This window comes from Dromiciops gliroides, chromosome 2 (assembly GCF_019393635.1).
Source record: "Dromiciops gliroides isolate mDroGli1 chromosome 2, mDroGli1.pri, whole genome shotgun sequence".
Lineage (NCBI taxonomy): Eukaryota > Metazoa > Chordata > Mammalia > Microbiotheria > Microbiotheriidae > Dromiciops > Dromiciops gliroides.
Genome location: NC_057862.1, coordinates 531587696 through 531612313, shown reverse-complemented (window position 1 = coordinate 531612313; position 24618 = coordinate 531587696). Strand labels below are relative to the sequence as shown.

The 24618-nt window shown below is 42.4% G+C and overlaps 1 protein-coding gene across 10 annotated transcripts in view; it reads right to left on the bottom strand.

The window, feature by feature from the left end:
* Positions 1-3730: 3730 nt before the first annotated feature.
* Positions 3731-24618, bottom strand: part of TACC1 (transforming acidic coiled-coil containing protein 1) — a 145613-nt gene continuing 124725 nt past the window's right edge. For all 10 annotated transcript variants that reach the window (XM_043983874.1, XM_043983875.1, XM_043983870.1 and 7 more), the window contains 7 exons: positions 18330-18458; positions 14058-14134; positions 12248-12291; positions 10861-11021; positions 9217-9323; positions 7047-7167; positions 3731-5293 (listed from right to left, as the gene is read on the bottom strand). In XM_043983874.1, the coding sequence (XP_043839809.1) occupies positions 5222-5293; positions 7047-7167; positions 9217-9323; positions 10861-11021; positions 12248-12291; positions 14058-14134; positions 18330-18458 (711 nt within the window). In that variant the 3' untranslated portion in view covers positions 3731-5221. The remainder of the gene's footprint in view (positions 5294-7046; positions 7168-9216; positions 9324-10860; positions 11022-12247; positions 12292-14057; positions 14135-18329; positions 18459-24618) is intronic.

The window sequence follows — 24618 nt, the reverse complement described above, 5'->3', positions numbered from 1 at the left end:
TTAGCTGCATGCCTGGCCTCCATTTGTATTTAGGTTATAGAAAACCACAGGTCAGCTTATAGTCACTATAACCATATTATAGCTAATATACCATTCCGTAGGAATCTTGCTTGTTCAAGTCTAACTGCAGGCTGATAAGGCAAAACAAAAAAAGGAACTAAATGCCTCTGGATGACAAACTATGAACTGAATACTCCACTGTTAAGACACTGTTACTGGATGAGAGGGGGCTCACCCACCCCTGAAGAACGCTGCTCCTAAAAGGTGCTTGGCCAACTCTAGAACAGAATTTCTCCAAGTGGACCCCGCAGAAGTGATGGGATTCGACAGAGCAGACCAAGGGCGGGGGTTTCACCAAAAACTCACACGAAAAACTCTGGCACTGCACTGAAGGACCAGCAAGCCCAGCAAACCTGCCTGTGGCCATTCAGTAAGGGCAGAGGCTTTGAAGCCTGACCAGACCAGGCCACATGATTTACAAGTTGTTTTCCCCTTAGTGTAGATACTCCTAGGTGTGTGATCATTTCTCTGCCTCAGCAGAAGACTCTAGCTTCTCCTAGATCAGTTCAGAGATCAAGGGACAAACCACATCTGAGAAAACACTGCTCCAGAGAGGAGGGGGCTCACTGCAATTCTCCATTTTTCATACCAGACACTCTCCTGGAGGCTCAGCTGGCAAAATCTAGTTTACTTCTATTCCCAGAGATGTGGAAGTCTGTAATTGTGTGATTATTTACTTGTATTCAAAGGGAACAGTAAAATATGTTATCACCTTTAAGGGAACAATCAAGCTTCAGACCCTATTGTGCATCTTTCTAACCCTGTTAATAGACCCCCAGCACAGGTTTTCTAAACTCCTTTCTGTCATTACCTGAGGTGGATATAACTCTCTCTCTCTCTCTCTCTCTCTCTCTCTCTCTCTCTCACACACACACACACACACACACACACACACACACACACACACACACACACACACAGTTGTAACGCTGTCAGTTTGAGAAAGTCAATGAAAACTTTCTTAATACTATGAAGGTAAGAGGTTCTTCAAAACAACAACAAACTTTCATTCTTTAAAAAAAAAAAAAAGAAATAAAAAAAGAGTTAATCCAAGTAGTTGGGGTGAGAAACTTAAATGCATGGCACAATCCTGGACAAGACCTTGGGCTCATGATGAGAGCCACCTCAAGAAATGAGAGGTCGCTGCAACCTGCAGCTATGTTAAGCTATGTGTCCCAAGAACTGAAGTGAAGATAGAGAGGAAATGGATTTAGAAAATGGTGACTACCAAGAGAGTATTACTACTCGTTATAATAATGTGCTGGGGTTCTCCATGCCCAGTCCAGATGAATAGGGGCCTATTCATCAAAACTGAAGATTTGGGCTTAGATTCTGCTACAGGATTTAAAAATATTTTACTTAGACTGTATGTGCCAAAAGTCTTAGTGCTGTTTTAAACCTTAGTACATATCAAAGCTTAAATGTTATTTAATAGTTATAAAATATTTAAATACAATTTTATAGCTATTAAAGCTTAAAACTGCACTAAGGCTCTTGGAACACCCTATATTTAAAGGCAAATGGGAAAAGTATGACACTGTCTTTAAGGAAATCATTCAGCCCAGCATACCTTTGGGCATCATTCTAAGCCTGTGAATGAACTCAATCATTAGAATTGGGAATATATAGTTTCTAAATGTCAATGTGGGGGAAGGATGACAAAGAGAAGATGGGCTAGATGGGAAGGAGACTAGGTTGAATGAAGGGAAAAATCCAACCTGAGCCATCACCCCAAAATAAAATTCGATTCTGTAACACTCTGGAATGCTTCCCAAACCCTCATCATTTTTCACTGTCATGGGTTTCTGAGCTTCCTAATTTGGGCCAGGGTTGAAGACAGCTAGAAAAGCATTTCCCAGTCTTTCCAGACCAATTGTGCAGAACAAAGGGTTTGGGGGTAGGTCAGTCATGCAGCCAGATTTCAAGGCATTTCTCCAAATAAAGCAAAACTCTGGAAGGTTCACCATCACTGACAACCACTGTCCAACCTTGACCCCATGGGGAAAAAAAAAAAGCTAATTCCTACCACAAGGCATCAGATACTCCAACAAAAATAATTTTAGACAAAAATAGCTACACTTTGGCAAAGTCAACTACATATTTCTTGAGAACCAAAGAACAAAGCCCTGGTCCTACCTCCCAAGCATCATCCAAAACACCCCCCAAAAACAACTGCAAAGGTGTTTTAGAGGTGGGCAGAGGAGAGAGGCCCCAGAACTTTTTTTTTCAACTGGACATTCAAATACTTACAAGAATATGGTTTCCATAGCCCTCAACTATAATGAAGGAGAGAGCTAGGCTATTATTAGTGTAGAGACTGCAGTAGGGTTATTTTATGCCCCCAAACTCAACATAGTTCACCTGGCCCAGGCTATTTCATGATTGGGCAGATGCCTAAGGTACTTAAGGGACTGTCCTACTAAGTGCTAACTTTCTGGGCTTTGGGGGCACTGGTGAGTAAGTATTAGTCAACAGTTGAAATTTTAGTCTTTAAAATAATGGGGCCCTTTCACATCTCCTGCACTGCACCTCCACTGGCTAGGGTCTATGTACAATGGCAGCCGTCAGACTTGTGTGCCAAAAGGGGATTGTCATCATCAATTTAACACATAGCACTAGTGCTCTTTGGCTACTGAGAGACCGTGAATACACGATCCAGCTGAAATAGCGACGTGCGCTTCATGTGTAGGACAGACTGAGAGCAGACAGACGCGGACACTTCCTATCTATGTTGGCTAGCAGCAGAAAGGTTCTGTAAACTTTCCCTTTTCCTAAATGCCTGGATTATGATGAAATTAAAGATGAAACCAATGTGTTATTCCACTGCCTGGAAACTTTTCCATTCAGTATCTGTGATGTGCGGCAAAATCCCCTTAAGCCGCATTAAGTGTTTTCAAAAAGCCTAAATGATTGTCCTAAATTGAGTGACCCAAAGTTATTTTTTCTTTTGCTGTTTTGTTTTTCCTTTAGATTTCTCCTTGTTGCTGCACAGTGTTATACTAAAGGCTTTCAAAAGGCAACCTAAACACTAACTACGGGGGTTGCATTTTAATAGAATAGGATTCTCAGCTTTCAAAGAACTACAGAGTTGTGACTGAAGAGAAGAATGGAACTCCCGTGAAAGGTATGTGATAAAGGGATATGCAAATCTTAGGTTTCCGGAGGGCCTTCACTGTCCACTGCAAAAGTTGGATCATGCAACAGCATTAAAAGTACAGTATGACAATGACCATATACTCAAAATACTGCACAGATTACTAGGAAGTCCTTGCAGGTAAGAGGTTCAAGCAAAAACAAGTGATTTCAAAGGGTTGCCTGGTTTTGGCTTGGCTCATCAGGAGGGACGTTCACTGACATTGGACTATAAACACTCCCATCCAGCAGCCAGGAACATGTGCTGATCCTTCTGTCTATGTAAAATGCAACAAAAAAAGATTCTATCAATACAGACTTTTCCCCGTATAGTTTTGTTTTGTTTTGTTTTTAGTGAGGCAATTGGGGTTAAGTGACTTGCCAAGAGTCACACAGCTAGTAAGTGTTAAGTGTTTGAGGCTGGATTTGAACTCAGGTACTCCTGACTCCAGGGCCAGTGCTCTATCCACTGCACCACCTAGCTGCCTCCCGTATAGTTTTTTTTCTTTTTTTTTTTTTAGTGAGGCAATTGGGGTTAAGTGACTTGCCCAGGGTCACACAGCTAGTAAGTGTTAAGTGTCTGAGGCTGGATTTGAACGCAGGTACTCCTGACTTCAGGGCCGGTGCTCTATCCACCGCGCCACCTAGCTGCCCCCCCCGTATAGTTTTTAAAGTAACATAGAAATACTTTTCCCCCCCTCCAAACAAGAATATAAAGCGTGCTGAGTCTCAGAGCACTGTATGTATGTATGTATGTATATATATGTATATGTACATATACATACATGGTTTTAACAAAAAGTTGGTGTTAAAAATCCTGGTAATGGAAGTCTTTTTGCACCAAGTGTGTCGAATAAAACAAACAGATGCTTGCTCCTTCAAATTATTCTTCAATTCTGGTCCTCCTACTGTTAAAACCTTGTCCTGGGTTCTAGAGACCAATGTCGTGTCACTTCTAAAATATGAAAACATGAGAATGCTTCTCCTAATTTCCCTTTCTATACCCTCCCACCCAAGGTGGTGGTGGTGGTTGGGAAGAGCCTGCAAGTTATTTTCTAATTGGATTAAGATGATTTAAATCTTTTCTAAGGGGGTGTTATTTGCACAATTCAAGTGAAAAGGCAATTGATTCCTTTAAATTAAAACAAAAACAAAAACAAAAACTTATTTTCATATCCAGAAGGGGCTACTAGTCTGCACCACCTGTATCTATTGAGAAAAGCTGGCACCAACTCAAACCAGTACAGTTACTTTGGAAGGAGTAAATGACTGTCCTCACACCTGGCAAATCACTCATATAAGAGCAAGAAAGAAGAATGGTAACAGAAACTGCCAAGCAAAGGCTTCTTTCCTTAACAGACATTCTTTGCCTTAACAGGCATCTCATTCCTGCTGACTTCCTGAATTCTACAGTGAGAACTTTGAGAAAGAAAAGAACCAAGTCCAAAAGAAAACAGAAGCATCCGGAGCTGTTCAGAAACCCGTCCCTGTTTTGGGACCCTCCCAGGACATCTTGACCCACAATCTGATGCTGTGGTTTCCCAGAAGAGGGAGCAGCTCCTTCAGAATAATCAGGCGCACTGAGCGAGCACTGAACCCAAACTGAACCCTCTCCTGATGTGAACAACAGGTTAGATGCTCCCTTCAAATAAAAGCCAACTTCAAAAGAACAAAGTTAGGTCATCTTCAAAAGAGAAAAGAATTCATTAGAAGGTAACGCAAAATAACTATCCGAGGTTGTGACCCCAGGAAACAACACAGACCACAACAATCCACACATTGGACAGCCAGAACTACCAGCCAGCCTCCTGGTTTGCTCCACCTGACTACCAACAAATGAAAAAGGACTCAAGAAAGGGACTAAGACCTCTAGGGGTTGTCCTGTCTTTTGGGAGGCTGTTGAGTCTGCAGCAAAGCAGAACAGGGAGCAGTCAGCACGTGCCCTTCTCTGCTACAGGGGAGATTATTCCTGGATAAGGCAAAAATACTTGGGAGTCACAAGGAAGCAGCCGAGGGAGGAGATGCTGGACTAACAGCCAGTCTTTCCTAGCTTCGCAATCAGCTCATCGCAGATCTTTGTTAGTTCTTCAATTTCTTGGTTCTGAAAAAAAGATGGGAGTCAAGAGTATGAAAAATGCTCTGTATCCAACTGGGAGCATCTTTTGGCTCTTTCTGTATCCCCGGCAACTACTGACAGCATTCAGAAATCACAGAACTCTAGCTGAGCAGGCCCTGCTCTCCCATCCCCAGGACTGAGCATGTCCCACCAGGCCACCAACTGAAAGAGCTACTCATACATGGATGTGAATATGACCAGGGAACACACAGAGGGGAGGGCAAGAAGGAGGCCATTTCAGGTGAGATGGTGACTCAAGGGGCAATGCTGGGAGAGAGAAGCCAAGAAATGTTACACTAGCATTTAGTCACCTCACAGTGGGGTCTGGTTGAATGCACTCAGGATGTTCATCCTCAGTTGTGCCTCTCTCTGCCTAAGCTAAGACTGTTTCCTAAACCCCAAATGCCCCTCCTACTCCCAGTGAGTCACTAGACATTCCTTACAGCTCAATTCCAGGGCCACCTCCACAATGAAGCCTGTTCTGATTCCTCTCCTGCTGGTTATGACCTTCCCAATCATATCTTTTTTGTTTTGGTGAGGCATTTGGGGTTAAGTGACTTGCCCAGGAGTCACACAGCTAGTAAGTGTTAAGTGTCTGAGGCTGGATTTGAACTCAGGTCCTCCTGACTCAGGGCCGGCTCTCTATCCACTGCACCACCTAGCTGCCCCCCAATCATATCTAACAAAGCACCTTATTCTGTATCTCTCTAATGCAGTTTCCATGTGAAATGGTGTAATATAGCAATCTTTATCCCCCTGAAAACTCCCTGAGGATGGAGATAAAGTCATATCTAAATTTTCTATCTCCCTCCAACACTGGGCACAGTGATGGATATAGCAAGAGCTTTATACAGGTTTGTTTTATAGTACTGAATACCTAGAGTTGCCTCTCCCTTTTCTGAGTTAATTCAGGGGGAAACGGCATCTCCAGTCTTTGCTAAGTGGTACTAGAAAGGCAACTTCATGGAACTGACCCAAATAGACAGTGGAGTCAGCAGCAGCCGCCCACCTCCCTGGGGCTTCCTGGATCACCTACTGGATAATTAGGTGATCATGATATTTTTACTTAGAGGAAACAGGTATGGCTTCTTTGTTTTACCCCCCAAAACTTAATTGTGACATCTTCCATTGATGTCGTTCTGCAATGACTTGTTCTGATGTGGAGGTGACCCAAGGTACTCAAAAACCATGTCAGGGGAGTACAAGCTTTGACAAACAAAGCAGGAAAAGCTCCAAGAATGGGACAGTGATGGATTGTCTGCCACCCAAGGACCAGCCCACTTAAGGTCAAGGGAAGCTCACTGACCACCAAGCACTCAATTTTCATGTCTTTCCACAGAAACTTTTTATTATGGCTTGGAGGGGGGGCGTGATCTGCATAGGTTGAGGCAAAACACGAGGGGAAGAGACAGAATTGAAACAAGGTGGCTAAGGCCAAGGGTATCTTCACGTTACAATTGATCTCTTTCTTCTAGAGAAGGGATTTTTACCTTCGTTGGAAAAACTATTTTGATAACTGCATTTCAATATATTTAGTGATTTCTTTTACAATACAACGCCTTTTAGGTATTTACCAATATTATTCTGATAACAGGCCATCAGGCTTCACTACAAATGAACTGGTCTAGACCCTGCAGATGCTGAATCACTAGAGCATCTACACAAACCACTGTGGAAGGAAACTCCCCCCCAGTTCTGTCCCTCCCAACACCCAATAATCCAAAGGAAAGGCCTTTACCTTCTGCTGAAGGGCTCTTTCTAGAGACTCCACTTTCATTTGCTCTTTTCTGAGGCCAGCATGGAGAGCTGCACTCTCAGCTTTGGCTTTCGTCCGAACCTGAGCAATCTCTTCGTTGGCTCTATGGTATGGAAATTGAATGCAAAGGGAAAAGAAAGCACAGGGATTAGGCACTGGGGACAGTTAAAGTGCTCCAGCATTAATTAGCAGCCATACTCACAGGATACAGACCCTCCTCAGATGAGCTGTTACCCTCCCCCATATGCCTGATATGAGGATAGACAGGAGACCCCAGAACATGTCCTGAAGACCTGAAGAAGCTTGGTGGCTTCTTAGCCATCCCACAAAACCCAACTAAAATGTCCCCTCCTCCAGTATGTCTCCCCTGATTTCCCGGAAGAAATAATCTTTCTACCCTCAGGCCTCAAGTAGCATTTTATTGCACCTTTGCTATACACTTACATATTAATTTTTATTGTGCTTACCACGTGCAGTAGTGGTAACATTAATAATAGGTGATGTCACTCTCTCATACTCAATAAACTCCAATGGCTTTCTATTGCTTCCAAGATAAAATATCAACTCTCCTGGGGGGGGGGGGGGAGGAGAGAGACACAGCCTACTCCCATCAAACTGTTCCAGCCTCACCGGATATTATTACTGCCCCCCTCCCCCCCAATCCAGTCAAAGTGGTTTTCTCTGTTCCTCACATGACGCTGCTCCACCACACACTGTGTCCACTGTGTCTGTGCACTGGGCTGGATGTCCCCAGGACCTGGGAAGCACTCCCTCCTAACCTCTGCCTTGTCCTTCAAGAATCAGCTAAAGCACCAGCTTTTACACAAAGCCTTTCCTACCCCCTTCCCAAACTATCTTGTATTTCACCTCTTTATTTTTATTCTGCATGTACTCACACATGGACTTATTGCCTCCCTCAGTGGAATGTCCCATGAGGAGGGCTTGTTTCATTCTTGGCATTTGTACTCTAGTACCTAATGCAATGCCTGGCACAAAACAAAACAGGTGCTTAATAATAGATGCTTGTTGATCAATTAAAATGGACAGAGAGTGCTATAATCTGTATTACCTCACTTGAACCTTATAATAATCCTGTGAATACAAACCCAGTTTTATAGAAACTGAGGCTCACAGAGTTGAAGTGATGTGCCCACAGTTACAAAGGAGGATCGAGTCTTCCTGACCCCAAATGTCATCCTCTGCCCACTATGACACAATGACTCAGTGCCTTTGCGATAGCCTCCAATTGTTTCTCTATTCCTGTCCCCATTGCTTGTTCAGTCACTAATAGAACCATGAGGGCAGGAACTAGATCTTATTTCATTGTTGTATGTTTTCTAGCATCTAGTATGATGCTCTTCACACTATGGAGACTTGTCATAAATATTTGCCCAGTTGAACCTCTTCCACCCATGGGTATCCTCATAATGAACAGAAAATCCAAGAGATCCACAAAATATGGAGTACTTGCCATGTCCTGATATTATACATAGTTCTACCAAGTGGTCAGCCAGCCACTGCTCAAATACCTCCCATGGCTGGAGCCTCACTTTGTTATGATGAAGCTCCAGTGAGTGAATTCCACAAGCAGGAAAATGAAGTAAAGACAATGTTCCAGGAAATTCTGGAGAAGTGGGTGCCCACAGTAAAAACTGCAAGTAGGCTGGGTGATCTTAACACACCTATTCAAGGGACCCAGATGTCTTACAGTGTGAGCTGGAAGAAGAGGAACTCTCCTCTCAGTGAAACTCAGGGCTAAAAGCCATGGCCAATCCAAAATCAATCACACAGGAAGAAAGTGTCCTTGAAATGATCATCTAAACCAAGGGGAAAATGACTAAAAAAAAAAATCAATGAACACAAAGCTTCTGCCAAATAATGCTTCTGCATAAAGAGAAAGGAATGGGGAACAAGCATGGGAAAGCTTAAATCATGCCCAAAGTCACCTCTTACATATATGGCCAGACACAGGGGTAAGTTTAGGAAAAGGAGATATTTACCAAGTTCAACAGGGAAGAAGATTATATCCAGAACTACAGTTATACTGAAAAGACTTCTCAATTTAAAAGCCCTCAGCTGCAAAACATTCTTGCTTCTGTCCACCTTTTCCATATTATTCTAGACCATGCAGGTCATGTTTATAGATACTTACTTATCTAGTTTTTCTTCTGCATGGAGTTTCAGGGCCTGATACCGCTGCTCTTCTTGTTTGACTCGAGTTAAGTAGTCTTGAGCACACTTTTTCAAAGCCTCTTCATTCTGTTCCAAGGAAGGAATTGAAATCAAAAGATTATGTTACTGCTTGCTTCTCCTATACTGCACACATCTGAAACAGGTTCTTCTTCAAGGTTCAGGTGCCTGGCATAAAGTGAATATTTAACTTTTTTTTCATAACATTTTTCATTCATTCAATTAAACTTCATGAATGAAATAAAATTAAAACAAAAAATATTTGGGTGGCCTGTATGTTCAAGAAACTTATTCAGTCTCATCACAAATGAGATGCATGAGACAGGGATTCTCTTAAAGTGTATATACATTTAGTTTGCTGGGTTTTTTTTTTTTTTTTGTGAGGCAACTGGGGTTGTGACTTGCCCAGGGTCACATAGGTAGTAAGTGTTAAGTGTCTGAGGCCGGATTTGAACTCAGGTACTCCTGACTCCAGGGCTGGTGCTCTATCCACTGCACCACCTAGCTGCCCCTAGTTTGCGGTTTAAAAAAAAAAATGCAGGTTTTGCTATGGCACACACTCCTGGATAAGGACTGGGAAAATGTCACTATGTTAATCCGAAGATCTTAATTTGTAATCAATCTCTAGAGTAATTAAATTATATTCTTCCTAAAAATATTATACAACGTATCCTCCACTCAAGTACTCTGCTAACACCTATGTGACCTGAAGTTTGACAATAACTTTGGAACCTTGAAGGTCAAGGCTACGCCAGCAGAATGCCAACTTTGACAGGCTGGCAGAAACCTGTTCCAAACATGTATAGTTTGATATGAACATGTACAGTCATTGATGCAAAATAAAATCTCTCATTGGCTAGGTCCAAAAAAAACCACATCTCAATTTACACTGAGACCATCCCCTCTCACTCAGGAGGTAGGTTATCTGTTTCATCATGAGATGATATTGTGGTGGGTCACTGTATTTTAACAGTATTCTTAATGCTCAGGAAATATGTGAGTTACTGTTCTTGCTATCCTTACTGATGTTGGTTGGCCACACCCCGAAGAGCAGCAACATCTTTTTTTTTTTTTTTACGGGGCAATGGGGGTTAAGTGACTTGCCCAGGGTCACACAGCTAGTAAGTGTCAAGTGTCTGAGGCCGGATTTGAACTCAGGTACTCCTGAATCCAGGGCTGGTGCTTTATCCACTGCGCCACCTAGCCGCCCTGAGCAGCAACATCTTTTAACAGGCAGAATATTCACATTTGTGAACCTGGCCACAATAGTGCGACCCACCAGCAACACAGAAAGAATAGAGAATGAAAAGGAGACTACAAAAGGTAATCCAGGGTCAGCTAGGTGGTGCGGTGGATAGAGCACCGGCCCTGGATTCAAGAGGACCTGAGTTTAAATCTAGCCTCAGACACTTAACACTTACTAGCTGTGTGACCCTGGGCAAGTCACTTAACCCCAATTGCCCCGGGAAAAAAAAAAGGTAATCCAAAGCCCTAAGAGGGTACTCCCTTTAAGAGGCAGCCATATCAAATGGAGATGAAAGGAACAACGAATAACCAGATTATCTTCCAAGTGTGAGAAGGAAGCAGAGAGAAAAAGGCTCAGCACCTTTTTAAACCCCTCAAGGACTCCCTTGAGGTTCTCATATCTCCGGAATAGGTCAGACAGGGATCTCTCCACTGAGTTCAGGTCTGCCAAGGCCTGCTCCTTCTCCACGGTCAACTGCTGGAGACTCTTTTGAGAGGTCATATTCGTCCTCTGCTCATCCTCTGTAAATATAAGGTAACAAAGTAAGGATGCTGGTGTGATCTCTTGCTTCAAAGTAGTCTATAAATCTGATAAATGTGGAAGGAGCACTTCCTGCTTTTCAGAGAACTGTGGAATCTTGAATGTTAGAAGAGAGGTAGACCTCTAAGGTTAATAAGTCCAACCCTATGTTGGAGAAGGAATCCCTGCTAGGATATTCCCAACAGTTATCTCTGACCTCCCTTCCTTTGGAGGTGCCTGTTCTATTGGTGGGCAGCTCTAATTGATTTTTCCTAATATTAAGTGGACCATTTGCTTCTGTGACTCACCCCATTCCTCTGTTCTCTGAGGACAAGAACATAGGTTCTTCAACTTTTTGTTTCAGGACCACTTTAAACTCTTAAAAATAATTGAGTATGACCACTTCCCTGAGAGAGTTTTTGTTTATGTGGGCTTTATTATGACTATCATACTGGAAGTCAAATGTCTGAGTATTATGATGAAAAAAAGTTGCTTTCTCATACCTCCCTCTTGAAAGGGTCCATAGGGACCCGTAAGGAGTCCCTATAACACACTTTGAGAATCACTGCCTTAGAACAAGACTAATCTCTATTCCACATGATAAAATGGCAGACTGAAAGTGCCAGGATGGAGGAAACCACCACATTTTCTTTTCAAAAAGTCCCTGCTTTTGCTTTATCTGACTGTTATCTTTTCCAACAAAGGCTGAAAGGGGATAAAAAAAAAAGTACAGTGATATTGTCAATGAGTTAGGGAAAGTAGGAATCTTCGAAAATGTATAACCATGATGAAAAAATGTCACCAGAGAAAAAACTGATAAGTCTGAATACAGACTGAAGGTCTGTTTTCTTTCTCTTGTTCTGTTCTTTCCCCCTCCCTCCCTCCTTTTTCTTTCTTCTTGTACAAAATGACTAATAAGGAAATGTTTTACTTGATTGCACATGTATAACCTATATCAGATTTCTTACAGTCTCAGGGAGAGGAGAGCAGAAGGGGAGATAGAATATGGAATCTGAAACACCAACACATGTTAAGAATTGTTTTAACATGTAATTGCGGGAAAATAAAATATATTTTTTTAAAAAAAGCAAAATGTATGACAGGTGGAATGTTTAGAGGAAAGTCACTGTGTAGTGAGGTAGTTTTTGTCCCACTCAGCATTCTGATCTGAAATCTACCTCAATGGGCTAATAATGGGTTCATACTGGGGAGGCAGCTTCCCCCTTACCAATCATTTGGGCAATGGTCTTTTCATATTCAGCCACAATTTTCCTAAACAAAAAGAAAACAGAAATCTGTCAGGTGAGTTTTGTGTATTTCAGTGCACACAACACCCCATTGGCCATTTTCACTGGCTGTCCCCTAGACTGGAATGCTCTTGACCTCTGCCTTCTGGCTTCCTTCAAGCAAGCATCAGTTAAAATCCCACCTTCTTCAAGAAGCCTTTGCCATTCTTCCTAAGGTGAGTGCCTTCTGTCTGAGGGTCTCTTCTATCTACACGGTTTCATCCATTTGACTGTGGGTCCCTTGAGAGCAGTCTGTTTTTGCCTTTCTTTGTAGCCCCCACTCCCCCAACACTTAGCACAGGGTCAGGTGCAGGGTAAGCATAAATGTGCATTGAGACACATACAAATCTGCACAGATAGTGAGTTTCAATTAAGTCACTAGTATAGACCCAGTTGGATGCAAGGTTATTCCAGATATATGCTACTACTGTATGGAAAGTCTTTGTCACAATTTCAGAATAACATAATATTTCTCACTTATCCATGTTGTACTTCTTGCTGGATTTCTTACCATAGTCTCAATATGCTTCTCGGGCTCCCAGTTCTGCACCTTGAGACATGAGTTTTCTGAGTCTCCTTGTCTTTTCCCCTACTCCTCACCCTAATTTGACAAGAGCACTGGATCTGAAGACCTGGATTAAAATCTCACATCTGATGCTTATGACCTGAGTGGCCTGAAGCAAGTTGAGTGATTCTCTTTGGCCAAACAGAAGCCTTGCTCTTCCCAGCTTGTAGAAATCTTGAGGGCACTCTAACCACAGACCTGGTTTTCAGTGTACAGCTGTATACACAGCACAGCGGAAAAAATACTGGCTCTGGTGTCAATAGGACTTGGGGTCTCCTGATGCCTCTGACAAACCACTTACCTCCCAAAGGCCTTACTTTTTCATCTATAAAATGAAAGGGTAGGGCTAAATGGCCTCTGAAGTCTTTTCCAGCTCTGCATTGGGTGATTTCCTTCATTCATTCCATATAAATTATTTTAGGGTGTGGCAGATATTCAGAATAATCCAGCACAGCATCCAGAACCACAGCAAGTATTTATAGAGAACTTTGGGTTTGCAAAAGGTTTCATGACCATTGTCTCATTTGATCCTCATGACAACCCTGGGAGGTAGTTGCTCTATTATCCCTGTTTTATAGATGAGTAAACTAAGGCAGACAGATGCTAAGTGACTTACCCAGAGTAATGGAATGCACAGGGTCCAGAGCCAGAGTCAAGCAACCTTCATCAGAACAAAAACCCAAGTGTATCTAAAATGGCCCCTGAGATTCTCATGTGACCAGATGTGTCAGTGTCTGAAGCTGGATTTAGACTCAGGACTTCTTGGCTCTGGGCTCAGCGATCTACCCATACCACTGTGCCAACATGCAAACAGCCAAATTCTTTAATGTTCAAAAATCACAGAATCAAGAATTGCAAAGTTGGAAGAAACCTCATTCAGTGCCAGGATGGTCCAACTCCTACCCAAAAGGAAATCTCCACTTCGATATACCCAGCACATGGTTATCCAGCCCTTGCCTGAAAACCCCCAGTAAAGGAGAATGCATCATATCCCATTCTACTCTGAGATAGTTCTAGCTGTCATGAAGTTTATCCTTATGAGCTGACCTGTACCTGCCTCCCTGCAAATCGCTAGCTCTTGTATGCAAACTTTATGCAATCTGTTAACCTGGGAATTACAAATCCATAAATATGTCCCAAAGTGAGAAGACAGAAAGACCTTCCCTAAGAATTCCACTGAAACTAACCTCATTTCCAAGACTTCTTGTCGAGCCTCTTCATATTTTTTCTTCCATTCATTTGCTTCAATTTCTTTAGTGATTATCTAGAACATAGAGAGAGAAACACAGCCTGGTTTTAGTTCTTAATAAATTTTACTGATATGAATTTGGACTTTTCAGATTAAGAAGTGGGAATATTAATGGGCATAGAGAAATAAAACCCATTCTGATTCTGTCTTTATTAACATAAAAAGCCTCAGGTTGATAGTGCTTTCTCAAAACTAATATTAAATATTAGTTTCATAGTTGTTAATAGAATATGCACGAGTCTATAGAAGTACCTACATCAGACCTAGTTAATCACTCTTCTGTCTGCCGGGAAGATATGGCCACCAACCAGAAACACCCTCATGAGGAAGTATCAGGAAGACGTTCAGGAATACAGGCTACAGTGGTAATGGGAAATAGTTCCAGTCTTCAAGTTGGGACAGAGGTAAGCAGGAACAATGTCACCAGATCAAGTTGAGGCAACAAGAGATATTCTACTTCTTTGGCAGCACATATGAACTATTTATTCCTGACCTGTGGTAGAGCCTTCTGAGCTCATGTTGGTCTGATCAGCCCCCGTGAGACACACTGTACTTCAATCCCAATATAGCAATGTCATTTTGGTTCTCTTCTAGAACAAAGGACAACAACCAGCCTTCATGGTCTCAGCATGGCTGGAAGCTAAGTTTGTTCTTGTTGTTGACTTGTTTCAGTCGTGTCCAACTCTTCATGACCCCATTTGGGGTCTTCTTGGCAAACAGCTAAGTTTGGGTAGTTTCAAGTTTCCTCAAATAATCACCCAAGACCATGGTCTGAGTGATGAAGGATGAGAAGAATGGAGGACAGCCTCTGAAGTTAACAAAGAAGGGAATGTTCTTAAAGGATGAATTAATGGAACTGGGATAACAGAACAGACTACGGCACATTGTGGTCTAATCATTCTAGTGGTTTCAGAACTAAAGTCCTACATTATAACACATACATCTCACTTGCCATTAGATTGGGGGTGGTAGGTGTTGGACACATGAAATTTAATTTGAAAGTGGAAGGTATTACTAGCTGTGTGACCCTGGGCAAGTCACTTAACCCCAATTGCCTCACCCCCCCCCCAAAAAAAGAAAGTGGAAGGTGTATGATAAAGTACATTGAGAGGCATGCTCAAGAACTCAGGTTAAGAGGTAACCCTCCATTAGAAATCCTACTAGTTTCTCGATCTTTGGCCTGTATTGCAGTTATACACAACTTCACAGCCGCCAAAAGTAGGACATGAACCAGCTGTAGAACCTTGAACACTCCAACATGCCTGGCTATCCACCTGTTGTAGCAGGTGTAGGATAGCTGTCCACCTGTGACCTAGAGGGTGAAGCGATATATGAGTGAGCAGAAGTTCACCTGAAACAAAGTCTTCTCTGCAAGGGGAAGTAGAGTTGGCATGCTAGGTAGTAAAATGAACTGGGTATACAATCTTGCTCTTTCTTAATCGATCATCTTGATGAGATCAAGGGGAAGCTGGGATCATTCCTTCCTAGGGTCCCTGTACCCTGGCCTATCATTGTTCTCTTCTTTGGGGAAAAGTAATCAGAATTGGTGCTCGTCTAGCTTATAGACACTTTTACAGTAGACTTAAGTCCCGGCTGTTGGTGAGGGTAGTGAGCCCCTTGAGGTACAACCACCTCACTTGTCTGTATTATCAGCAGTTCCTTCCTCCAGATGATTGACAGTACAGCATTCTGCCCCTGTGACTTTTAGGGAGAAGAAGGTGTCGGTTCCAACCGGCTGGTTAGTGAGTGGATCAATACTGCTACCTCAGAGATGCACCATCATCAAAGAGATGTACTACACGTTAGAGCACCACAGGTGTGCTGAGGAAGTTAATCCTACTCTCTTTCTGTAAGTGAAGCAATCAGAGATTCATCATTTAAGTGCTGCAGGACTCTGCAGACCTGGAAGGTCCCATGGCAGACAGCACATCTACTTTCTAAGGTCTGTCATGAATGCCTGTCAACCTATCAGGTACTATTTCCACTGTGTCAAACTGATTTTATTAACTTCTCATAGCACTCCTCAAGACATATGTGCAGCACCATTTGGACATGGTGCTTGGGACCTGGTAAATAGATCAGCCTAGTAGAGCATCATTCAATGAACCCTACAAACCCTGGAGAACAAAGTTCTGGAATGTGGCAGGCACACCCTAGAGTCCCAAGCACACGTCAGTATATTCAGCTTAACCAAATTTAGTCTGAAAGGCCTTCTTCCTTAAAAAAACAAAAACACTTTCCTTTTTCATCCCCCTACATTTTAAAATATATGCTTTCCCTCTTCTTCTCCCCCCAGAGAATCATCCCTTATAACAATGAAGAAAAACTTCAGCAAACTAACAAGTCTATTGCAAGAGTTTTACATGATATAAAATATTACAAGACCCCATTTTTGCAGATATGAAAGGCTTTCATTCATCTATCTGGTGAATGAAAGTTGTTTTTTTTTTTGCAGGGGAATGGGGGTTAAGTGACTTGCCCAGGGTCACACAGCTAGTAAGTGTCAAGTGTCTGAGGCCGGATTTGAACTCAGGAACTCCTGAATCCAGGGCTGGTGCTTTATCCACTGCGCCACCTAGCTGCCCCTGGATGAAAGTTTTACATTGTATATCCCTTGGAGCTCCAGTCTCAGCCACCCCAACTGGGCTACAGAGTAGACAATGATACACAGACAGTGGTCCCTGGTCATGATGCTGTTGCTCTCCAGGGTTGTTATTTGGCTTCATAGAATTGTGTTTTGAAACTGGAAGTGGCCTACCTAGACCAATAAGACCGCATCAGTGGTAGTCAAAGTCCATCATTATTTCTTTGAGAAGTGGCGATATAACTCAAAACTGTTTGACCATTTAGACAAGATGGCTCTCTACTTGTAAAATGTAAACTCCTTGAGGGCAGGAATTAGATTCTCATTGTTGTTTTCATACCATCAGAAGCTGACCCAATGCCTTACAGTGAATAAATAAAAGCCTGTTGAACTGAACTCAATTGAGATGGCCAGGAAGGGAGCAGGGGTGGGGAGAATAATTTAGAACAGGCCTGAGCAGCAATAATGATGTCAAGCTGGGGGGGGGCTCTAATCATAGAAGTAGAAAAAAAATCAGGATAAAGTGGCCAAAATTGAATCAGGATTTTGGTGGGTCAGAAATACAATTTGAATTGTGACCTTTGCATTTCCTGGGCCAGGCAGAGTGCTGACCTTTTGTGGAATAAGAGATGCACAGTGATGTGCCTTGCTGCAACGATTCTCATCACTAAACAAATGGATGGTGTCAGTAAAACAAACAAAATCCCCAGAACACAAGCACTCTAGAGGGGGTAGCGGTGGGTGGTATGGATTAACAGCACCCTACATTAAAGATTGCATCCCTTAATCATCATCCTCCTCCAAAAAAGGGCGTTTAAGAACCAATGCAGTCAGTTTGTTAAACAGAAAATGTGCAGTACAATAGCTTGAATTTTACATGAAGAGTTTTGGTTATTGTAGAACTGAGAAAATAGAGACTGTGTTCTTTTTCATCTGGAGCCTAGAATTAGAGAAGTTTGGAATTTCTCTAGGTGCTTATATGTGTGCATATAAAGCATGTGCATGTGAATACGTAGCCATGTTTCTATGTAGGTAACGCATGTGAAATAAAAAGTAAACACTGGCTAATGTCCAGAGTGACAAGGAAGAATTAGTAAATTCATTCATTTGATTACACCTACTTCTTACAAGGCTAGTCCTTTGTTTTAAGTAACGTGTCTTACCTAGGATTAAGATCATTGCTTCAAATATCTAGAGAACTAGGAGATCTTGTACAAGATTTTCATATTATAGATAAGAGGGAGGGTCACATAGGTAGAAGCAGGATTTGAACCCAGGTCCTCCAACAGAAGTCACTGTTATTTCTCCTGTACTATGATGATTAAGACCATTGGTGGCCACAGATAGACATAAAGGTGTCTTCAATTCCTTCAGTATGTGAGAATAACCAAGACAGAATGTTGTGGTCCTACAGAAGAGAGCTGGGGCAATGAGAGGTTCTATCATTCCCCCAAGGACATAAGGAAATGGCAAAGCCAGTGATTCAAACCCATGTTCACTGTTATATTACACAGGGAGTCCTTTATGAGTCCTATAACCTCAATGCACAGGTGCTTCGGGTCAAAAAGAGATAACATCTCTCCCTAGGGTTTTTGTGAAGAAAGTGGCCAAATTCCAAGCCTTTACCTCTTCTCTTATTAAAGTCAGCACTGCGGTCTTATCTGATTCACTGAGACAGATGCTATCCAGGGGACTTTCATCGCCACATGCCACATTCACAGGGGCTTTCTCTGTTGAGCAAAGGTCAAACACACCCTGTGGAAAAAAAAGAAAACATCATCATTAAAAGCACTCAAGGGCAGCTAGGTGGCACAGTGGATAGAGCACCAGCCCTGGAGTCAGGGGTACCTGAGTTCAAATCCGGCCTCAAGACACTTAGCACTTACTAGCTGTGTGACCCTGGGCAAGTCACTTAACCCCAATTGCCTCACTTAAAAAAAAAAAAAAGCACTCAAGACACCAGTGTCTGGGCGTACTTTGCCTCAAAAATTGAGTTTCCACCTGATTATGCCTCCCTTTATGAAATTATTAGCAAGCCAAGAAGCATACACAGAACGGCCAGATTTTGATGTAGTCTCTCCTTAGAAAAAGCTACAGTGGGGCAGCTAGGTGGTGCAGTGGATAGAGGAGGACCTGAGTTCAAATATGGCCTCAGACACTTAACACTTACTAGCTGTGTGACCCTGCGCAAGTCACTTAACCCCAATTGCCTCACCAAAAAAAAAAAAAAGAAAGAAAGAAAAAAGAAATAGCTACAGATGTCAAGAGGATCAATTCAGATGTTCCCAGCACGTGCAGGCTCAAAGTGCTTAACAAGATGTTCTTCCCCTTTTCCCAAGCTTTAGAAAAGGTGAAGTCATTTTCAAAATCAGTGAGGGACCAGCTCCCAATCACAGCTATAATATCAACGAGGTACATTTACCAAAGGTTGTTTAACCAAACATTATGTCCTTTGAGCCACACAACTTTGTAAGAGGAACACATTGTACTATTACCCCCATTTCACTGAAATTCAGGCACAGATTAAGTAAGGTGGGCTAAGGCTAACAAGGTAGGGAGTGCACAGGTTGTGAAGGGCTTTAAATGTTAGAGTAATTTATAATTATGAAGGAGGTACCAAGGAGCCACTAAGAGGAGGTGTGGTATTGGGTTGGGGGATGTAGTCTGACACACTTTAGAAAAATCCTCTTTGTGGAGGATGGACTGAAGTGGGGAGAGACTTGTGGCAGGCAGACCCACCAGCAGGTGACATGAGGCGATGAGGGCCCAAGCTAGGCCTGTGGCTGAGTATAGGAAAAGGAGATGCTGTGAAAGCAGAAATTACAATACTTGGCAACAGACTGGATGTGTGGGGTGAGTGGGGAGCCAAAGATGACACTGAGATTTTCACCCTGGAGGACTGGGAAGAAGGTCCCTCCCTCCACAGGAACAGAGACATTTGGAAGGGGGGGGAGGGTGTGGGGGCGGGGGACGGGCAGTGGAAAAGGAGGAGTTCTGTTTTGGACACTCCAAATTTGAGATACCTAGAGGACATCTAGTTTGAAATGTCGAAGAGGTCCATTTTATATATTTTTACTCTTTCGATTTCAGCCACATCCACACCTCTGAGTCATGCTCATTGATTTCCTTGGGATACAATGTCTTCTTTTCTTAAGAATCTGTAAATTTATAAGTGCTTGATCAAAACATACCTGCTACTTGATTAGATAAATTTCATGCCTGGGTATTTTCCTTTTAATCATTTCTCTAAATCATGAAAAGTTTCAACATCTATATGGCTCATCTCTTAGTTACTTATTTGTATTTGTATTAATTTTCAGATGTGCAATACTCCCCTAAAATACCTTTAAAATGCATTGATCTATTCATCCAAAATTAACCACTAAATCTATATATTAAGAAAGAAAGAAATGTTAAAGCGGTTCCTGGAGATGTGTTGCCGTAGCTCAGCAGAGAAAGCAGGGCTAGATATACAGAGCTGAGGAACATCTGCATAGACATGACATCTGAGCCCAGGAGAGCTGATGAATGCATCACTAGGTGAGACAGTATAGAGGCAGAAGAGAGGGACACCGAGCATTGGTGAGCATGTTACTCACAGTGATGTGGATGAAGAACTGGCAAAGGAGATGGAGGAGGAAAGATTGGACAGGCAGGAGGAGAACCAGGAGAGAGGAGTGTCAAAAAAACCTAAAGGAGGGGCAGCTAGGTGGCACAGTGGATAGAGCACCGGCCCTGGATTCAGGAGGACCTGAGTTCAAATCTGGCCTCAGACACTTGGCACTCACTAGCTGTGTGACCCTGGGCAAGTCACTTAACTCCAATTACCCTGGCATGGAAAAAAAAAAAGAAAAAGAAAACCTAAAAGAGAGAGTATCCAGAAGAGGTTGATTGACATCAATTGCTGTAGACGGGTCAAAGAGGTTTAGGATAGAGCAAATTAGATTTAGCAATTAGATGGCTACTGGTAACATCTGTGGTACAATGGATTGAGTGCCAGGCCTGGAATCAGGAAGGCCTGAGTTCAAACTGGGTCTCACCCACTTAATCATGTGACCCTGAACAAGTCACTTGAACTGTTTGCATCAGTTTCCTCCACTGTCAAATGAGAATAATAACAGCACCTACCTCCCAGGGTTGTTGGAAGGACCAAAGGAGACCACACGTGTCAAGGGTTTAGTCTAGTGACTGGCACATAGTAGGCCCTATATAAATATTTCTTCCCTTTCCTTCCTCCCAGTTCCTTGAATGAATTCTCCTAGGCCAGTCACTTCACTATTCTAGTCACCTGCCTATGGACCCTTCAGCTAATCAATGTCCTTTCAAAAGTGTAGCAGCCGGGCGGCTAGGTGGCGCAGTGGATAAAGCACCGGCCCTGGATTCAGGAGTTCCTGAGTTCAAATCCGGCCTCAGACACTTGACACTCACTGGCTGTGTGACCCTGGGCAAGTCACTTAACCCCCATTGCCCCGCAAAAAAAAAAAAAAGAAAGTGTAGCAGCCAGGTCTGAAGAATATGGAGTACTGAATTTCAAAGTCAAATCCTGCAACCATGATAATCATTTTCAAAGGCAAAATAAATCCCTTTTACCAGAGAGCAAAACCAAGCACTGCCTGCTTTTGTAGAAGTAGAGTGAGAATACAAGCTCCTCCTGTTTTGTTAATGTCCTGGGGAGGGGGAGAGAACCAGGGTCAATAGCCTGTCCAAGTTCATTCTTCTGACAGTGTTAAGGCCAGCCATCGTCACTTGCCTTTGTCCACAAGAGAAGCAGAGATGACTTCAGGCCCCATCCTAGACTGATATCAGGAGCATCTGAACCAGCTCCAATCTCAAGAGGGTAAAGAAATTACTGAATACTCTTTGCTTCTGTGGGGCTAAATGCTAAGAGGGCACACTGTTGCAATCAAGATGGAAATTGAAACCCACTGCATCCAGCCTGGGCCTATTCATTTTGTTCTACAGTCTCCTATCAATCTCTGAAGTGCTTGCTGGCACTGATTGAGCTGTATTTAGAACTGCCGTGCAGAAGGCTGGGAGAGGAATGAATTTCAGTCAGAGGAAGAGAAGCTTTAATAAAAAGGGGGGCAGGGGTCAGTTAGGTAGAGCAGTGGACAAAGCACTGGCCCTGGATTCAAGACCTGAGTTCAAATCTGACCTCAGATACTTGACACTTACTAGCTGTGTGACCCTAGACAAGTCACTTAACCCTCATTGCCCTGCAAAAAAAAAATTAAAAATAAAATAAAATTTTAAAAAAGGGGGGGCAGGGGCAGCTAGGTGGCGCAGTGGATAGAGCACCGGCCCTGGAGTCAGGAGTACCTGAGTTCAAATCCGGCCTCAGACACTTAACACTTACTAGCTGTGTGACCCTGGGCAAGTCACTTAACCCCAATTGTCTCACTAAAAAAAACAAAAAAACAAACAAACAAAAAAACAAACAAAAAAAAGGGGGGGGGCAAATTTTATCTGGGCTGTACTCAAGCTGAAGCTTTGTTCCCTCCCACATTCTAGGAACATGGAAATGGATTTCCATCATGCAATTCATATGAGGTTCTTTTCCCAAGATGGTCTTTTCTCAACAGCTTAAATTACCCAACTAGCACTTGTTAAGTGCCTACTATGTGTCAAGCACCAGGGACAAGAACAAAAAAGAAAAAAGTCCCTGCCCACATGAAGCTTGCATATTAGTATACATTTTCTAACCCCTTTCTTTCCCTTAAGATCACAACAGGAGTAACCAAACTATACATCATACTCGTTTTCAAAGCTTTCAACAACAGTTTGCTTGATCTTTGCCACAACGCAATCAAGTGAGCAAGGCAGCTTCTAGTTTTCCCTTTTGACAGTTTGGGAAACTGGAGTTAAGGGAACATAAGGGATCAACCCAAGGTCACCTGGCTGGCAGCTCTGTCAAAGGCTGTGATTTCTAGTCCCTATGAAATCCTGCTCTTTCCAGTAATACTTTTACCTTACCACTGACTGAAGCACCTACTGTCTAAAATATTCCTCCTGGGGAACAATCAAGAAAAGCAGTGGGGTTTTAAAAGATATATGATGATTTTTATAAAAATTTTCTTGGGAAACCAGAAATTCATGTCATTTCTCCCTTTCCGTGGGAGTGCATGTTTCTTTAGGTCAAGACTAGCTATCAACCTCTGCTGGCTCAACTGATAAGCCTCCCAAAACTAAACCTTTCCATTTCTATATATCTTGTTTTTGTTTTGTTTTTAGTGAGGGAATTGGGGTATTAAGTATTTTCCAATTATATGTAAAAATCTTTTTTTTTTAAAAATTGAGTTCCAAATTGTCTTCCTTCCTCCTGCTCTTCTCTCTCCTTTTTGTACCAAATTTGTTTTATTCTTTACACTTCCTCATTCATCTTTTTTTTTTTGGGGGGGGTGAGGCAATTGGGGTTAAGTGACTTGCCCAGGGTCACACAGCTGTCACATGTCTGAAGCTGGATTTGAACTCAGGTCCTCCTGACTACAGGGCCAGCGCTCTATCCGCTGCACCACCTAGCTGCCCCATAAACCTTTCCATTTTCAAAGCTGTGTGGGAATTTTATTGTTAATTAATCTCTAGGCTACCATTATTTTAAAAAGAATATTCTCCTATGGGGTTTTAAGCAACTTTTTGGGACAGAGTTATGTCAATAATCCCTTATATATGAAGTCATTCAAAGCTTCTAAAGAAATTTAAAAATATCATCCCTTCAGTTAACAACTCTGAAACAACGTGGATGGACAGTGTGATCCTAACTTTATATATGAGGAATTGGACTACAAAAGTAAAGTGACATGCCTAAGGTCATCCTTTCACCTCTAGGGGCCTTAATTTTCTTTTCTATAAAGCAAGGAGACTGGACTCAGTGACTCCTCTTTGTCCCTTTCAGCTCTAAACCTGTGATCCTGTGACCCAGGAAGTTAGTGGCTGAGCTAGCAACCCAGGCAATCTGCCTCCTGCCGTAGGTTATAATATAACGCCGGACTTAAACTCAGGCCTATTTTCTATCCACCCACCGAACTCCATAAAGATCTTTTTATTTTCAGATATTAAGGACAAACTGGAAGGAACACTGTGAATCTTTAAATATAGTGATTGAAGTTATTTTCCTGTCGAAAACAGAAGTCTTAGATGGTGCCAATTATGCCCAAATAATGAATGTGAATTCAATAAACAGGCCTGCCTAACATAATTTTGTCCTGACTTTAATAGCCTGCAACCATGCTTGAAATAACTCCTATTGAATTATTTGGGTTTGTTGAATGGACATTTATTGTCTAAAATGATTGTGCTGATGGCAGGGCTAACATAAGGACAGATCATACTGGCAATGATCCCAAGGAGAAATGTGTACTTCTGAATCTTTACACAGTATGTTTAAACTTTAAAGGAAACCGCCCCAGCAGTGCCTCTCTCTAATCTCCTTTCCAATACAGTACATACAGGAACTGCCTGTCCTATAGCACACTAATTAATAATATGCCTATCTAGAGTGAACACGACCATTGGGATATTCTATATTTAGGACTAACTTGGAAGTGGGGCAAGAAAGAAGCTGAATAATAGATTCAAAGAAGCATGAAAGGAGATTTATGCTTAACACTAAAAGTTAAACTGACCTGAGAACACTAGGGGATGAAAGAAGTTACAAGGAAATCACAGGATTAACTGGCAAGGTCAGCAGCCCCGAGAAAGGCCAGAAGGAGGGGCTCTGAGAGATGCTGACCAAGCTGTAATAATCAGGAGCATTTCTAGTACTGTGCACATGGGCAGAGAGAACTAGTCTCAGAACAGATGGGTTATTAAGGGTTAGGATTTGGGGAAACCAGGTGGCATAATGATCTTGGAGTCAGGAGGACAAACCTTGGGTTTGAATCCTGTCTCTTCCTCTTAGTAGATGTTATGGACAAAT